The sequence below is a fragment of the Acanthopagrus latus genome, chromosome 11 (assembly GCF_904848185.1).
Source record: "Acanthopagrus latus isolate v.2019 chromosome 11, fAcaLat1.1, whole genome shotgun sequence".
NCBI classification, from domain to species: Eukaryota; Metazoa; Chordata; class Actinopteri; order Spariformes; family Sparidae; genus Acanthopagrus; species Acanthopagrus latus.
Genome location: NC_051049.1, coordinates 30,641,319 through 30,659,576, shown reverse-complemented (window position 1 = coordinate 30,659,576; position 18,258 = coordinate 30,641,319). Strand labels below are relative to the sequence as shown.

General features: G+C 38.6%; 2 protein-coding genes across 10 annotated transcripts in view; one reads left to right on the top strand and one right to left on the bottom strand.

Annotated features, from left to right (window-relative positions):
• Positions 1–16,608, bottom strand: part of LOC119028828 (artemin) — a 76,853-nt gene extending 60,245 nt beyond the window's left edge. Inside the window, exon 1 of the mRNA XM_037115148.1 lies at positions 16,457–16,608. Coding sequence (XP_036971043.1) covers positions 16,457–16,487 — 31 coding nt within the window. The 5' untranslated portion in view covers positions 16,488–16,608. The remainder of the gene's footprint in view (positions 1–16,456) is intronic.
• Positions 482–11,693, top strand: LOC119028821. Of its 9 annotated transcripts, XM_037115131.1 has the most exons (8): positions 1,264–1,718; positions 2,735–2,836; positions 3,144–3,255; positions 5,954–6,944; positions 7,313–7,465; positions 7,812–7,913; positions 8,339–8,563; positions 9,966–11,693. In XM_037115131.1, the coding sequence occupies exons 4-8, from the start codon at positions 6,324–6,326 to the stop codon at positions 9,999–10,001; spliced, it is 1,137 nt and encodes a 378-aa protein (XP_036971026.1). In that variant the 5' UTR covers positions 1,264–1,718; positions 2,735–2,836; positions 3,144–3,255; positions 5,954–6,323; the 3' UTR covers positions 10,002–11,693. The 9 variants fall into 9 exon arrangements, with proteins under 9 accessions (XP_036971017.1, XP_036971019.1, XP_036971021.1 ...); XM_037115130.1 differs by lacking the exon at positions 9,966–11,693 and having other exon boundaries at positions 3,144–3,199; positions 8,339–9,573; XM_037115129.1 differs by lacking the exon at positions 9,966–11,693 and having other exon boundaries at positions 8,339–9,573.
• Positions 16,609–18,258: the final 1,650 nt, after the last annotated feature.

The following is an 18,258-nucleotide window of genomic DNA, read 5'->3' as shown; positions in this document are numbered from 1 at the left end:
ACATTATGTTAATGCATGGGACTCCTGAATTAAGATATCTGCTTAATCCAAGGAAATATGTGTACTGAACACTAGCTTAACATTACCAAGTTTGAATTTGGTCACTTGCCTTGCAGGTAGTCCCGTGCCATGAGCAGTTGTTTTCCGAACAATTGTAAGGTATGTTCCCGCGGGTCCACGGCGTCCTCCACTGAATTTTACGTCTGTTGTTATTGTTTGATATTTAATAAAAGTCGTCATATGCTTTCCTAAACCTCAACAGTCCCACACGCCTGCTCGTCAGTGTCCGCCGACCGTTAGCTTCTTTCAGTCCACCGCCGTGCTTTCTCTCGATAGCTCCTCCCCTGCAGTGCGTGCTCTGTGCAGCTAGTATTTACGTCCAAAACTCAATACAAATTCAAATTCAAATTCTGATTAGCTGCAGAATGTTTTTTTTTTTTTAATCAGAGAAACACTCCTGTTTCCAATCCTATGTCTCCGCTGTTTACATTTAAATTATTAAAGGCAGGCAAGCACAAATTAAATTTGTTCTAAATGCCAGAACAGTAATATAATGCATTCATGATGTATCACACAGATAATCGTTATTTTGAGTAGTACCAATAGCTGGGTGAGTATGGAGAGAATTTTGTTCCTTTATTATTCAATCAAATAAAATAGATTTAAAACCAAAAGACGGATTTGAGAGCAAAAAAGAGTACGTTTTGGGCTGCCGTGGTCTTCTCCATCTGTCCGTCCCCCGGCTGACAGTACTGTTATGTAGGAACAGTGACGTTTTGGCACCGCGAGTACCATGCAACATGTAAGGGATAATGCCCGACGAGGTATCCATACACTGTAATAAATGATTCTGTGGTCATGTAGATTTGAATTAATGTATCAGGTAAAATATATTCAATATAATTGTGTTTTTGGTTTTGAGGAGAATATTTAATTAAAATTTAAATAAAAATGTTTGGAATAAAATCCGCCCATTGTAATTAAATAAAACATAAGCATTATGTTTACCTAATCCCAAATAGACAGAATATTGAGTGAATTCAAATTAATGTAATCAGGCAAATTTTAATTGAAAAGTACTTCCTGTCAAAGAGCGCCTTTTTTTGAAAAAAAAAAAAAAAATGCAGCAGGCTATCATTTAGCCACAAGACATTTGAAGAGAGTACAGACAGTGAATGTTCGTCTTCTTCGACACTGCTCAACTTGCAAAATTTAACTGGTTGACTAAGGTAAGAAAACTTATTTTATTATCACTGGGCTTGTATGAAGAACGCATGTAGTGGAAGGAAGGAATATTACAATATAAAATGAGCTATCACAGAAAAAGAGACTCAGCAGCAACGTAAAGTTGGCTTCTGTTGCCAAGGCTTTATATAAATGTACGTTAGTAGGCCTAATGTGATTTTTGTTGCGAGCTATGAACACTGCATTATACATTTTGGAAGAATTCATATACATCGAAGTCAAACTTTTATTTTGAAGGATGCGGCTTAGTATTCCGCTATCTTGGTTCCTACGTCCCTTGCGTGTTGATATATCCTCAGTATGTTTTTATAAAATGGCGTAAATAAGTACATACGTTTAATGTTAAGGGTAGACACATTAACATAAAAAGATATATTGGGGGTTATCGCTAGAAAAGCATCTTATATTTCGGACGGCACTTGACGCACTTCCGTTAGCTTTACTTCCTGTGTGGAGCTCGTCTTCCCGGGCAGGTAACGTAAGTTCTCTCTGTTGTTTCGCTGTTTTGTTGCAACTTGCAAATGTGAAGCCAGCTTACCTAAACCCACGTGAAGTAAGTTTATTCGCAGTGTTATATTATAGAGCCGCAATTGTATTTCTTTTCATGCTTAAATCTGTTCATTTTAGTGTGGTAATGTTCGGAGCACTTAACGTTAGCAGGAGGGGGGAGGTTTAACATGGCACAGATTTTAATTTTACAGCTAAACAGTACAATAAAAAAGTTTCTGAACAATTTTTATTAACAGGATACTGTTCCATATCTGATTAGCGCCGGTGTTTAGTTTGGTAGTTGGAGTTTTGTGAGCCGGCCGCCGAACTCCATTGGAAAAATCGGCCATTTAACACGAAGATAACTGGTGATGAATGGCTGGTTAACAACTAATTTAAGTAACGATTTTACCGAAATAAGTCTACATTTACACACAAAATAGTTGCCGAATAAAACAGTGACTCCTACCGTTACTGTTAAAATATATATATATCTCATCATGTTGCACGCCTTCAGCGTACACACCCCCAGTGTCTCACAGCAGAGCAGAGGCATTTTTTTGTCTTTTAAAACTATTTTAAAACATAGTTTTCCGTACTTATACAATTTTAAAAAAAGTTTGCTGGATGCACATTTTCTTCTCAGATCATGTTATTGTTGCTTTACAGGCAGTGTACAGACACAGACAGACAGACAGTAACACCTGTAAAATCAGTCCATGAACGTTTTAGATTGCAGTTATATTATATTAATTATATATTTAAATCATGTTATTATGTTGGCATTGGTGTTTATATTGGTGTTGGGGAAATTTCATTTATATCATTAAAATGCTGAAATTACATCTACTCCTCTCATTAAAATTTCCTAGGATCTATAAATATGCATATATTTTCATTCATTCATTTCATTGACAACAGGGATGATTTTCATTTGTAAATAAGTAATGTGAAGTTAAAGGCGCATCTCACATCTAAAACTTTATGTTTCTGTCCTTAGGTGGCTCCAAGTGAGACAGCAGTGTAAAATCGGTGCATTCAAAGCAACATCAAGCGATGCTCTTCTGCAGCATCACACTGGACATTTGAGATTGGAAATTGGGTACGTTTTCTCAATTATTATTGAGTTGTAATTTGTAATTCCTGTTAAGAGATGAGAAATGAAAATGTGAAAACAATGACCCTGCAATGGATTGCTTCCTGAATTTTGTCTTTTTAACTTGATCCAAGATCCCTCCGGACATGTTTTACAACATCAACTCCTTTTCACTCATTAAAAAACTCCAGGATCTATAAAATGTAAATATTTAGCATGAATTCATTTAGTTTTTCACACGGGGATGATTTCATCTGCAGAAATTTGAAGCAGAAAAGGACTTCTCATATCTAAAATTTTGTGTTTTCCTTAGGTGCAGCCAAATGAGATGGCAGTGTAAAGTCTGTGGATTCAGAGCGACAACAAGAGGTGATCTTCTGCAGCATTACAGACTACAGCACAGGACGTTTGAGATTGGAAATTCGGTACCTTGTCTCGATTATGATTGTCCATGCTCCTTTAAAACATTAAGTGCCCTTCGCACACATTTGTCCAGATATCATGCAGAGGATGAAGCTAAGGGGCCAGGAGTAGTCCTCTCTTTCACATGTGTTATTTGCTCAGCTAAATATCCCACCGAAAAAGAATATTTCCAACACCTCCGCAATCACCTAAGGAGTCATGAAACCGTAGAGTGTGTTTTTGTTGGATGTACATTTAAGACAAATATATATGGAACATTTTTTGTGCACAAAAGCAGGAAGCACAACCCCCATTCACTTGAAGACTTTAAACCAGATGTCATTGGTGAACACCAAACTTTACCAAATGAAACTGATCTTTTAGTCCCAGATGATAGTGATCATGATGATACCAGTATGAATCCTCCAGTGGATATATCAAATGAAATTCACCAAAGAATTGGCTCACTTCTCTTAAAGTTGGAAAGTGTGCACAACGTAACTGGTAAATGTATTGATGATTTAGTCGAGGAGCTTCATTTTATATACACTGCTTCTGCTCCAGTAATTCGTCAGCTTGTCAATGCAAGTTTGAAGAAGTATAATTGTGCTGTGGAGGAGGACAATTTAAACGAATTGGTGGAGGAACTATGCAAGTCACACCCTACAAGCAAGGCACTGGGAGAAGATGGGCCCTTTGGTTCTGTGTATAAGAGAAGACAGTATTTCAAGACACATTTTGAATTTGTCCAGCCAGTAGAGTACATCCTTGATTCGCAGGAGAATCTCAGCTATCAATATGTGCCCCTTCTTCAGACCTTGGAGCATATATTGACCAATAAGGATATTGCACATGAGGTTTTGAAAAAAACAATCCCATCTACTGAGTATAAATCATTTCAAGACGGGAAAAATTTCAAACAAAATCCATTTTTTGCTGTAGACGAACCAAGAATAGCGTTAATTCTCTATGTTGATGATTTTGAGGTTTGCAACCCATTAGGGACATCACGTAAAAAACACAAGATCACCGCTGTTTATTGGATCCTGGCAAATGTACCACCTGGACTGCGCTCTACTCTTTCTGCAATAAACTTGGCCATTCTCTGCAAAGCTGTTGGTGTTAAAAGATTCGGCTATGATATTGTTTTGGAGCCTCTCTTGAAAGATCTGTCTGTTTTGGAACAAGAAGGAGTTTTTGTTGCCTGTGCTGGAAAGAAAATAAAGGGAACAGTATATTGTGTGGCAGCAGACAATCTTGGCGCTCACACTCTTGGTGGACTTGTTGAAAACTTCAGTGGTCCTTACATTTGCAGGTTCTGCTTAGGGTCTCACTCTGAATACTCTCAAAAGGAGGTACGCTGTGGGGAATTTCCACCTCGGACAAAGGAAACCCATGAACTGCATCTCAAAACTGTAGAAGAAGACCCTACCTTGCCTCATTGCTACGGAGTCAAGAAAGCCTGCCCACTGACTAAGAAGCTGAGTCACTTCAGTTTTGTCAGAGGTTACCCTCCTGACATCCTCCACGACCTGCTCGAAGGCATTGTCCCGTCAGAATTAGCACACTGTCTGAATACTTTCATTAAGAACAAATACTTCACATTATCAGAACTTAATGACCTTATTAAGCAGTTTCCATTTAAGTTTGCAGACAATCTTGACCGCCCTCAGTCTATCCCAGTAAATTTTGTTAGCCGTGGTACTATAGGAGGAAATGCTCACGAGAACTGGGCACTCATAAGGTCACTTCCACTAATCATTGGCCCAAGGGTACCCTCTGATGATCCAGCGTGGCAAATTCTTATGACCCTTAAAGACATTGTAGAGCTCTCTGTGGCCCCTCTCCACTCTGTTGAAAGTGTTGCTTATCTTGACCTAAAAATATCTGAGCATCGTCACAGATTGCAAGAAGTTTTCCCTCATTTCAGATTGACACCCAAACACCATTTTTTGGAGCATTATCCCGCGCTCATAGAAGCCTTTGGCCCCCTAGTTGGACTGTGGACTATGCGCTTTGAGGCCAAGCATAAGGTCTTCAAGCGTGTTGTGAGGTTCTCAAGCAATTTCAAGAATGTCTTGCTGTCACTTTCAACAAAACATCAGCTGATGATGGCTTACAATTGGCAAAGAAATATGGCTAAGCCTGCCCTGGTAATCAGCAAAGTGTCATCTTTGCCTTTGGAAGTACTGCATATCGACATCCAGGAGTCTGTAAAGAAACTGTTCCCTCAGCTAACAAGTGTACAGTTGTCAAACACTGACATACCATGGAACAAGGTATTCAGCTGGGATGATCTTGACGTACGGTTCTACAGGAGGGCTCCCAGATTTTGTAGAGATCATACAGATGTTGATCTTGGACAGCCGTCTTTACTTCATTGTTAAGAAGCTCAATGCTTGGTACCTGGAACACCTCAGATCTTTTCTGTTGGAAACCTGTAAGGAAGTGATACTTGTTCATCACCTCAGCCTTCAAGACGTCTATCCACTGGCAGCTTACAGACTTGCAGGAATGCGCGTGGTTACACTGAAACGTTACATTTGTTGTACATTTTAGATTCTAAACATAAACTGTAGATTGTTAGTGATTTTGTGAATTAGCCTATTTCCAAAAACAGCTGCCCACACATCATTTGCTTTCAGAGTGTTTGAGTGATTTTGGTGCTTAGGGGAAGTATAACCTTTACTTTTTTAAAGATTATTTTCTCCTCACTACTAGGCCATCTGACATGGATCCAGCAATGCTCCGGGTCATCTTTGGTCACAGGATAGAGAAACTGACTCTTCCATCCGGAATACCAGAGACTATGGAGGAGCTGAACTTGACTGTCAAGCAGACATTAAGTATCCCCAACGACTTCAGCCTGCAGTATTTAGATCCAGAGAACCAGTGGTTCTCAATTTGTATCCAGTACCACACACTGAAAGCTTCGATGAAAGTTTCTCCTCAGAGCAATCACATGAACCTGCCTCCACAAGTTCCACTGCACAAGACTCCTATGACTCATGTGAATCATCACCTGCAAGCTCAGCCGTGATGTCAGCAAGCAGCAGCCTACAAAAGAAACCATGGCCAACTGAATTCATGAATGAATGAATTCATTCCACGATTCTCAGTTGAAACCGAAATGATTCTTGAAAGAGCCAATGAAGTTTACAGAAAAGAGGGCACACTGCTGACTACCCCAAACATCAAGTCAGACATACTTGAAAAGCTAGCTCAGTCCATTTATACATACACCCCCTATCCATCACTCCAGAATCGTCTTTCTGTCGCTGAAGCACTTATCAAGGCACACCCATGTGTGAAGGATCCGGGGAGCTCTTCAGGTGTCATTGGATGGCAGAATAGCATTAAATACAAGATGGCTAACTACAGAACAAAGTTAAGAGGTCTTGGTATTCCAGATGTTACATGCAATGCTCTGAAACATAAACTCCCTGCTGACAGGAAGTCTGCAAAAAATGTGAAAAAGGCGAAAAGAGCAGAGGTCAATTATCTGCCACCCTACCCAGCTGGTGAAAACGAGCAGAGCTTGGAGAAATTAAGGGAAGAGCTGGTCACCGAGTCAAAAAAGAAGAACAATGAAAAGATAGTCAAAGACAAAATGAGCAAAACATTTGCCCTCAGACGACATGAAATCATCAATCGGTGTCCAACTGTTCGAGCCATGAAGGACCGCTGGCCTGCCCTGTTTGACCCTTCCCAAGTAAGTTGGAATTTGTCATTTCTGTTAAGAGATAATGAAAATGTGAAAATGATGGCCCTGTAAGGGATTGCTTCCTAATAATTTTGTCAAATTGACTTTAAGATGTATAAAATACTCTTTGAATAATAATTTGTAGCATGATTTTTCCACAAAAAAGTTATGTCATTAAAATCCTTAAAATTACACCTACTAACGCTCCTTCATTAAAAATTCCAGAATGTATAAATATGCAAATATTGTAGAGGGGGACTTCAAGTAGTCTGACCGTGGCAAAAAGTATTCAATGCTAGACTGTTTATACAAAAGAAGTTTAAGAGTCTAAGACCTGATGTGATACCATTGTCTCTTTTGTTGCCTTTGTGTTTCAGATCAATGCAGAATTTCAAAGAACAACTACTGTACATCTGGAGCCGAAATTTATGTCTGCGTTAGACCATCACACTCCCAAGCTACTGACACTATTTCGTGCCAAAGGTGGAGCACTTGGAAGAAGACTGGAGATCATAATGGAACCGCTGGAGGTACAATACTTTTTAAAATTAGAAGTAGCTTTATTCCATAAGATTTCCAAATGATATGAATAAGGACATCAAACTGAATGGTAATTGTCCTCCAGAAATTAGCTGCTGCCCTATTATAAGTCCAAATAGTTAATGAAGGCAGCTTCTGGTGGGAGGGGAGGCAGTGGGAGTAAAGCAGGCATGTAAAGTACGATTAGAATTGATGACTAAAACAACAAAAATGGGATCCAGGTTGTACAAAAACAGATTTTCTCATAAGTGTTTACGTTTCTAAATTACAGAAACATCCAGTGTTTTTTTTGTTTTTTTTGGTGATTGATTTATCAGTTGTTGCATTCCACCCCAGGACTCAGTGCACTCTTCGGTTGAGAGGACCAGAGAGGTTGTCCTTAAGTGTCTTATAGAATACCTTGGAGAACAAGGGGGACATCTCATCAAAGAATTCAATGTAGGTGAACTTAATTTGCATTAACTTATTCCAAGGACCACATTTCCTTAATTCCTCAAGTAGGTGCTGTTGTCAAATAGATCTGTGACCTTTGTTTTTTCTAGTATCTTTTTTAACAGCTTCAGTGCTCCTTGTCATAGATTCTTCAAATCTCTGAACTCAACCAGAGGGATGAATAGTATTCTTCCACAAGATACTGTAAATAGAGAGGGATATAATAGTACAACAGCATAAAGCCCTCATTACAATGGAAGAACAATTGTAGAATATAAAAACATCAAAATAAAGAAAACAAAGAACAATTTGAGACCAAGGCATGCGAGAAGCTATGAAAACAATAATGAATGTGTTGTCTAATAATACCTTATGCTTGCAATATATTTCTGATAGTTTTATACTAAGACACTTACAATTTAATTTTGCAGGACACTGAGAACTTGGAGGAACTTGAACAGCTCGTAATGGCAATTATTGTGACCCCGAAGCCTGGAGCTTCTACAAGCAACAGCCCAAAGAACATTGGAATTGTCATAGAGGGCGTGGAAGTCATCACAGGACTTGGAGATATTGCGAGGGCTTGCTCTGTCCTCCTTGGCTTGACCTACGCACTGAATCTCGATTATCCCAGACAGCTGAAGTACACCTTTGAGGTATTCCAAAAACTTTTCTTGGAACTGGATGATTCAAAACTGTCAAACAAAGTCCAGTCCCTCAAGAGCAAACTTCTGGCTTGAAATGAGACTGTAGTTGCAGTGCAGACTTTTGTGCTACACAATGTCCCGCTTCTACAGAGCTTGAGAATTGCACATTTGAAAGTGCTATGTTTGTAAGTTGGCACTGATTTGGACTCTGTCCCACGAATGTCAGTGACATTTCAATTGTTAGTTCAAAGTACAAAGTACAAATGTTTTTACTCTGTACAAATTGCACTTTTATAATTTATGTTTTGGCACATGCACTTATGGAGAATTTTTACTTTAAGATCATTATTGATCTAATTTAGTGGTTCAGTGAGTTGAGAAAGGATGGAAACATGTTTATGGACATATCACCATTCTGTAATATGGCATTTATTTTTTTTCTTTTTAATTGTTAAAGTCAGCATTTTGTCAAAGATCTGTTTTGACATGTTTGAGCAAACTTCTGGCTTTAAAATGAGACTGTAGTTGCAGTTTACATGTTGTGCTACACAATGTTCAGCTTCTACAGAGCTAGCGAATTGCACATTTGAAAGTGCTGCTATGTTTGCAAGTTAGCACTGATTTGGACTCTTATCCCACTAATGTCAGTGACATTTCTATTCTGGTTAGTTCAAAGTACTAAATGTGCTTTACTCCATACAAATTGTTTTGGTACATGCACTTCTGGTGCATTTTTCTTTAAGATCATTATTAATCCCATTTAGTAGCTTAGTGAGGTGGGAAAGCATGGAAACACATGTTTATGGATACATAATCACTGTGTAAAATGGAATTTATTTTTGTTTTTACAAAAAAGTTTGGAGTCAGTATTCTGTCCTATTCAAATTTCTGGTTTGAAAATGCAAGATCTTACTTCTGGCCTGAAATGAGACTGTGGTTGCAGTGTACACTGATGTGTTTGAAAGCACAAAAGTGAATTGTTAATAAACGTGTTATTTGATTATTTGTTTAATTCTGTACTTTCTGGGCCATAGACTAGTTATTCCTAAGAAAGAAGAATATTTAGATTTAATTCATTGTATTGAATACATTCAAATTAATGCACAGGTAAATGTAGTTGATTATTACTCAATTATATATCATTGATATGTAGGATTAAATAAATTTATATCAGTACAATTTACACGAGGGAGTTTATCTTTTTCAAATCAACTCAATATTTTTGTTTAGGTTTTAATTAATTCTGTACTGTTTTCTATTCAGATCTACTCATATTAAATGGGTAACTATTAAGAGTCTCATTTAATGAAAATTTACTCAATACTAAAGATTGTGAAATTTAATTAATAATATTGCTTGTAATCTGTTGCCTCATTTTTATTGAGTAGATATGGTGTATCTTTTCTTACAGTGTAAACAGAAGTTAATGGAGGACATGGAGGCCTAACAACCATCCGACGCACAGCCTTTAGTCAGCCGTGACTAGCAGAGACAACCATGTTGCTGCTAATCAGTGTGCTTACAGCAGCAGGGCATCATAATTCATTACTTGTGTTGTTGTTGTGAATGTACGGCAGGCTGTAGCAAATGATATATAGCGCAATTCATTACTTATGGGAAACATTTCAAGAACAACAGGCTTGCCTCCAGGCAGCACAGCACAAGGGAGAAGTGGGTGTAATCTGGAAGACATAGCTGGCACTGGAGCCAGGTCAAACCAACCAATAGAAACTCTTCTCTCATCCACCAGCGTAGGCCCCGCCCATCAAGTGCAGTTGAATTCGCAAGCAAAACTTTAGAACTTGCAAGCAAAGAGGACTGATTTGCAAACAAATTTTTGTAAGTCACAAGCAAAAGAGGACTGATTTGCAAGCAAAGGTTTTTAACTTGAAAGCAAAGAGGATTCATTTATAAGCAAAATGGTCATGTTTTTACTTACAAACTTTTGTTTTGATTAAAGTTGAAGAAATATGTTCTCATACTTTTTTCAATTGCAACCTATTCTGTTTCGATCTCAAAAACAAACAAAAAAATATGTTTGCCACTTACTCTTTTTTGCTCTCAAATCTGTTTTTTTGTTTCAAATCTATTTTATTTGATTGAATAATAAAGGAATGAAATTCTCTCCATAGGTGATGGAAAGATACACAAAGATTATTTAAAAAGCCTCTGTCACATCTAGTTTTATCCTGAGGTCTTTGATAAGTTTTCTTTTCTATCAACAGATAGTGATATGTTTATGCCACTAAACAGCACTCACTTTGACTGATGCATCCATGCACGTCATAAACTGCATTTCATATCATAACAGGCCTACAGCCCTAAAAAAACAAATCTGTTCTCTGTAATTTATAAGGTGATGTATGAATAGATTTGTATTGCCAATTTGTGAACTGGTTGGAACGTAACTTAAAAAGACCTTCACCAGCATTCTCACTTACCTATATCTGTGGACTGATTTCTATGTAAAGTACTTGGGATAGTTTTGCTATCCATAGGATGTGACCTTTATGCAACACACCTGTTTAGTTAAGATTTGGCTGCATTTTGTAGATAATGTTCAGTTTAAATGGTTTTGGGCAATGCTAGTCTAAAAGTGATGCCAAAAAGGCAATCGGTGCAGAGTGGAGCATACTGTAAATTATTAATATCTGAAATAAGCTTTCTGGCTCTAACAGCCTGTCTGAAGAATGTTATAATGTCATTTTGTACATGTTTAGGTAAATGTTTTTGTCAGTGTTTCACTTTATTTGATGTTAAAATCCATGTACATATACTGACAATTATAGATTTTATGTTCTCACATAATTATTCATTCGAGAACACATTAAACCCTGGTGCTAGTGTTGTAAGCACTTCTGACAAACTCTAAAATCAAAGATTTTCAAAAGATGGCAAACAAGTAGGCTTTGGGATCAGTGAAACATCTACCATCTTTCAATAATATGTCAGCGAAAGCCAATTTATAGTGTGATTTAATGAGGTTTGGAGATGTCTTCTAATGTGCCCGAAAGCATATAACAACACAACGACTTGATCTCTTTCCTGAATTCATGACAGCTAGTCAGGATAACTCACAGACCCAACTGTGAATGATTATGTTGAGAGTTATTTTGATTTTCAGTGACTAACAAACAAGTGAAAGGACATGGTGCTCATGGACAAGATGCACATGCTTGTGACTGTACACATTTTGTTTCTTTGTCCCTTTTATTTCTTTATTTGTGAAGGCCTGCCCACGGCCCATGGCCAACCAAGAAGAACAATTAATAGTTATTTAGCTTTAAATAAAACTAGCGCATTGCCCGTAGGAAATATGTATTCCTATAGAAAAGTGGGAGGTTAAGTACCTTTATCATGGACGGCCAAATGAGGCTGTGTTTTAGGTTTGTTTTGAAATCCAGCATTCCAGGGTATAATTGGCCGTTTTTTACAATTTTTGATTTTGCCATTATATTTCACCAGAAAAACTATTTACGAGGGTTGGGGTTATCCGAGTAGAAAAAGTTAAAAAAAAATTTACTGTGAAAACCACAAATATGTTTAACAAACCATTTTTTATTACTTATAATGCAATATAAATTGTTGTTATATGTTGTTGTTGTTGTTGTTAATATGTGCATACATTTTAAACATTTGCAAAGTTATATGTAACTATTTACATTTAAACCCAGGCAATGCTCAGGTCTGCCTGAGCTCCTTCCACCTGAATGAAGAGCTGCACTACCTGCTCCACATTCAGCAGTATCCTCATTGTTTTGACTCGTTAAAAAAAAAAAAAAACGACTCCACTACACATTATACACACTACACCAAACACTACATAGCACACACAGTCAGTTTAGATGCACAGAACAGAACGGGACCGAACCGCCGGCAAAATCCCAGTCCAGCTTGCACCGCTGCAGGTATAAATCTGCATGTTTCTTAAAGTTTGTTGTGGAAGTGAGCTCTGCAGTGATTGGCTCAGGTGTGCACTTGGCTATCGTGTGCAGTGATTGGCTCTGGTGCGCATGTGACTGTGGTGGCTCCGGTGGACAATGCTTGCGGAATCTGTAAAGCGTTTATGAAATAATTTATTAACAGTATCATTGTAGTCCAAACAAATCTGACGTTGCACACCCTTAAACCAAACAGCAGCCATGTTGAAACTCTCAGGTCAGTCTGATCCTGATCTGCAGAGATATTTGAGGAACAGACACACACACACACACACATACAGACAGACAGACAGACAGACAGACAGACAGACAGACAGACAGAGATTCCTTGCTTTTATAGAGAGATGACTTGGCTGCTGTCAGTCAGTTTGTCATATGATGTCTATAATTTGATTACTCTATTGCTGATAAGCACAAATGCAGCACATAAGATACTGAGTATCTTATGTGCTGCATTTGTGCTTATCAGCATTGCACATTTGTAAGTATTTCGCCTTCATGTAGAGGTGTGGGTTTACTGCTTACATGTAAAACAATTACAATTACATTATTTTAAAATTGAAATTTTATTTTGAAACGAAAAAAGGGAAATTAATGCACTGCGTTTGCAGGCAATTACTAGGGCTCTTCCATGTACTCAGTCTGATACTGGCCTGCTGACGATGGATGAATGGAGAAACAACAATGACCTTTCACTTGCCGCCAACCCTTGGGCAGACAGAAGATCTGCAGCGAAGTTTAGACGGCAAGTTTCATGTGAGATTGATTGTCGCGTATATTTATAGTATTCGCTTCAAACGGTGCAACTGCTGTATACTTTTATAATAAATATTGGTTTAATAAGGCTAAGTGGAAGCTGATTAACTTATCATTCACTGTGACACAGAGCAGTCAATTGAGTAAAAAGTAACGATTTAATGCAGGTTTAATTTTTAATCAGATACATGTTATTTTACATTAGACATGTAAAACCACGTTTATTTTTGTATCTTTACCTATATTTTATGTAACTTAAAACTACAGGAAAAATTCTGTAAAATAAACAGGGAAAAATTCTTAATTTACAGATTTTTTTTTACAGTGTGAATAATGTTAGTTTGTTTGTATGTGTTGTTACAGTTACTGCCATGTAGCTAATGGCTAACAGCTAGTGAAAGCTGTGTTTGTCTCCAACAGTCTCTAAACTCTTGGACAGTGTTTGCCTGTCTGTCTCCAGTCTGCACGTTTCCAGACTTTTTACTGTGACAACCATATCATTAACATTAAACTCGCTTCAGACGCCAATGCACAGCGGACCGAAGCCAAGCTTATTAGTTAGCCGATTTCCAGCTGACTTCACCATACTCGTAAGCAACTGTAAATACTATTAAACCATGGCAAAACTTTTCGATGGCTCGGGTGCAGTTGGTCCGGTATGGTTGGGACTGATCTTTTACAAGGATCAGTGTCGAGGCAAAGCCAGCTTTGTACTGGCCCTCGTTACTGAAGCAGTCCGATGTGAGGTGGTTAGCAGACATACAAACTAACACCAACTGCAGCTGGCACGTTGTCTTAAAAAATGATGCGCAACCACTGTCTTTTCTGTTGTTCTGTAGCTGGGACAGAATATAGGCACTTATGTTGATTTTTACAACCAACAACAGAGCTATTTGTGTGTCTAACTCTGAGCGATGACATTGTGAAACACTGCTGTCTGCTGAATGTTGACCTTGGTATTTGACCTTGGTATTTCAAAAATCCTGGCTACAGCCCTGTATGTAGTGAGGGGTCCCTGCTCCATCGCTCTATCAGCCTGAAATACATTAAAGACCCCTGGTCTAATCTCCTACATGTAACCCTGACCCACTGAAAGCTGCTGCTTAAATGCTCAGACTAAACCATTGCATATAAAAACAAACTACAACTAAAAGAGATGGAGATGGAGAGACTGGAGCTGCAGAACTGGGCGTTAACACCAGCCTTAACCAGTAAATATCAATGAATACACCTTCTATGATGATGTTGTGATAATAAAGTAAGAATACAACAGGTGTCAACACAAGACTGTAACCTCTGCCCTCCTGTCAACATTAAATCTTATCAAGAGAGAATCTGATGTCAGATGTTCCTAAAATAAGTGTATTTGAGTTGGACAAAGAAGCAAGTGCCTGCTGAGATGGAGCTCAATCCAACAAATGGTTGTCTGTAATGTTGTCCCAACAGCTTCTTTCAATCAGAGTCTGCCCCCTCACCAACAGGCAGCATTGCTATCTACAGTACACTCTATTACAAATATTACAAAATGGACCAATGTAAGTGATGAGAAATAGACACAGCTGCCATCCAGTGGCGGAGCCAGAACATAGCTAATGGGTGGGCCTGGAAAAATCAGGATGGGCCTAATTATTCTTAAAGCTGATATGAGATGTATGTAAACAATTTATGATAGGCTATAATAAAATCTGCGGGCCACTATAAATTAGCCTATGGTATGAATAATATACCTATGAGTGGATATACAGCACAGACCGCTACTCCACAACTGGCCCTCTGTTCTGTTAAATTTCACTGTTGAGACCCAAAGGGGAAAAAGAGGGACAGAATGAGGGAGATCGAGTTTATATAGGCTATTTCATGAAGCTTTATTGTTGTGGTGCTATTCAATGAGACGAGAGACATTTTTTTCTCTGTTTACCAATGTTAATAGAGCAAAACTTCACACTACTGTGCATGGGAGACAGAGAACAGGTGCTGCTCCAGGTTAAGCACCTTGGGCAGTTCAGTGCGCACAATCAACGCACGGGTATTTAAATGTCTGACAAATTGAATACCATAAATTACCTAATATAGCCGGGTTTCAATTAACCGCAGGGTCCCCTTTGAATGTCGGGTGCAGGTGTATATTTTGGTAGATAACTGCCGGTTCCAAATAAATGCCGAGTCTGTTTTGCTTTTTATTACTATTGTTATTATTATTATTTTTTTTTAAATCAAGCAAGAAGACTACTGGCACTGCACGTTTTTCTTCTTTGCCTGTTTCACGTATTGAGCTTGCTTTATGTCAGTCAATATCACATGGATGATCGCCATGGCTCTGGTGTAGTAAAAAAATAAAATAAAATAAAAAGTACGACATGAAATTCAAACTTTCTGTCGTAAAATATGCTGAGCAAAACCTCGGGCGAAGCAGCCGCTAGACGTAAAACTGAGCATCAGCGTCTGTCCGAGGAGGACAGCAACATGGTCAGGCTGCCTGGTGGAGGTAGGAAGAAGGCTAGCGAGGAGCCTGAGATAAACATGCGGGAATGAGTTATCAGCAAACGGGCACGCCACGAGAAAGTGTCACGCAAAATGATCAGGGCGATGGCGAAACAAATGTGCGCCACCGTGAGTGACTGCAGAGATGAGGAGTTTACCGTGAGTGCTGGTTGGCTAAATCGTTTCCTCCGCTGCAATAACTTCACTTGCAGAACACAATTATTGCCCAGAAGAATGCCAGAGAATGCCGGATTTTTGACAGGGAGGAATAAAAAAAAAAAATAAATAAATAAAAAAAATAATAATAATAAACTTTGCATAAATAAATATATATATATATATATATATATATATATATATATATATATATATATATATAAACACACTGTCTTACTGGCAGCTTTTACACAAGGCGAAGTCTCCTGGGCTTTGAGTTAAACGCATTGGTTATGTCCGAACTATGATTGATTGACATTGGTCAATCACTTTAGAGATGAAGTTTGTTTTTATTTTTTGTGTATATTAAATTTTAAATGTTCAAGACAATAAAGCAAATTATATTTAAAAAATATAGGCCTATCTTTTTTTTTTAATTTATTTATCTATTTGATTATGACTATTACATGAAGCCTCTCTTATGACCCTGAAACTTTGAGGCTGAACTCATGTCGCGGCTCACACACTCACATTATTATGCCACATTAGGCATCAATAGTCTTCTTACCTTTGCCGAGTTTGCGCGCACCCCCGATCATGGACGTGAGTGTAAAAAGCAACGTGTCGTCGTACTGCTGCTGTTATATTGATAATGATTATGATGATGATAATGATGATGAAGATGAAAATTATAATCCCCACACACTCGGATAAAGTGCTCTGCAGAGCCCTACGTCGCTTCCTCTGTTATATTCCGGGGCATAGTGGCGCAGTCCTGGTCTCACTGCTCTTCATGGCTGGAGACCCTGTCAGAAAGTGACGGCACCGCACCACAGAGCCTCCTGCGGGACTGAGCTCACTGCTCCACACAGCTGCCTGTGGACATGTACTGTGGGCCGGCCGACTCAAGCTTCACATCTACGTGTGGGTGTGTCTGTGTGTGCAGCAACAGTGTATTCTTCACGTTAGTACTCTTTAGTGCTATTTAACGACAGTTTCTACTGCAGGAGAGGAAACATCAATAATCAATATTCATATGTTTATGAATGTATTTGAGCACTAATTGTGGTTACATGTCCAGGACAATGTGCTTAGTAGATGTTAAGGTCCTACTGTATACCTATTTGCCCTGTTCCTCCCAGTTCCCGTTTAGCCCGGCACGGCCGGACTGCCTGCAGCAACAGTGTGTCTGAGGCAGCTTGGGTCACGGGACACAGATTTATTTAAGAATACCCTCAAAGAATCGTTTGCCTGATGCTATCATGGTGAGACACTGGTCAGTGTGTTTTGGCTGGTAGAACACATGATGTTTATGTAGAAGGTCCCCTTCACTTTGTATGTGATACTTGATAAAACATTTATTGTAGGTTTACGTATAAGTCTGCGATAAGTTAATCAGACTACATTATCAAAAGTCTTCACATTGATAAACTAATAAAATGTATCTGAATATACATAAATAAAACATGTTGAGAGTAAAATGTCCTCTAAAGTAACCGGGTGGACATTTCAGGTTGGAATAACCTTGAGCCTTGAAAAAACATCTTTTAACTTGAACGGAGACAGACTCCTGCAGACTGCTCTGGTTTGGTTGAGGCTTCTCATATGCTCAGTTTGTTGAGATTTAGAGCCCAAAGGAAGAAAAGAAATTTCAACTGGTTCCATAACCTCAGCTTCCACTGGAGCATAGCTGCATCAGTCACAACAAGGCACATCATCCTGCTCATCACAAAATTCTCCTGCTTGTCACTCTAAAGGACACTTACAAATAATGTTGTTCATCATTTCATGTAGAGGACTTTTTACTGATACATATACTGTCTCAGTGATGGTACTAGTGGTCAGTAGTCTTATGTTACGTGTGTGTGTGTGTGTGTGTGTGTGTGTGTGTGTGTGTGTGTGTGTGTGTGTGTGTGTGTGTGTGTGTGTGTGTGAGAGAGAGAGAGAGAGTGAGTGCGAGAATGTGTGACTCTCCATCTATCTACCTGAAATTTATTAAGCAGCCAGATGTTAAAATATGCTGTAAATCCTCAAACATCATGTATACACTGCATATACGTGCATTTGTATGTACATATATCCTTTCCTCATCTGTAGTTGTATCTGTATTCATGCATGTACCAATGCATACATGCTTGTGTGTATGTAAAGAATGTCATTAGTGTAATGCAGCACACAAAAGCACATACATGAACATGTACTTTGTGTCCCTTCATACGCAGTGTGTGCTTTTTCTTTCTTTGTCGGCTGCTGTGAAATAAAACAATGTTTAAAAAAAGCCAGACAGAACACGAGCCTTCAGGACCAGCACTCCCTCTTGGTTGATGGTGTGCTGATCTAAAAGAGTGTACAACAGCTGGTGCGCCATCT

What these genes read in the sequence shown, in the direction of transcription:
- LOC119028821 (XM_037115122.1), top strand. An exon ending in CATTTGAGATTGGAAATTGG is followed by an intron (nt 2,837 to 3,143) that starts GTACGTTTTCTC and finishes TGTTTTCCTTAG; the next exon opens with GTGCAGCCAAATGAGATGGC.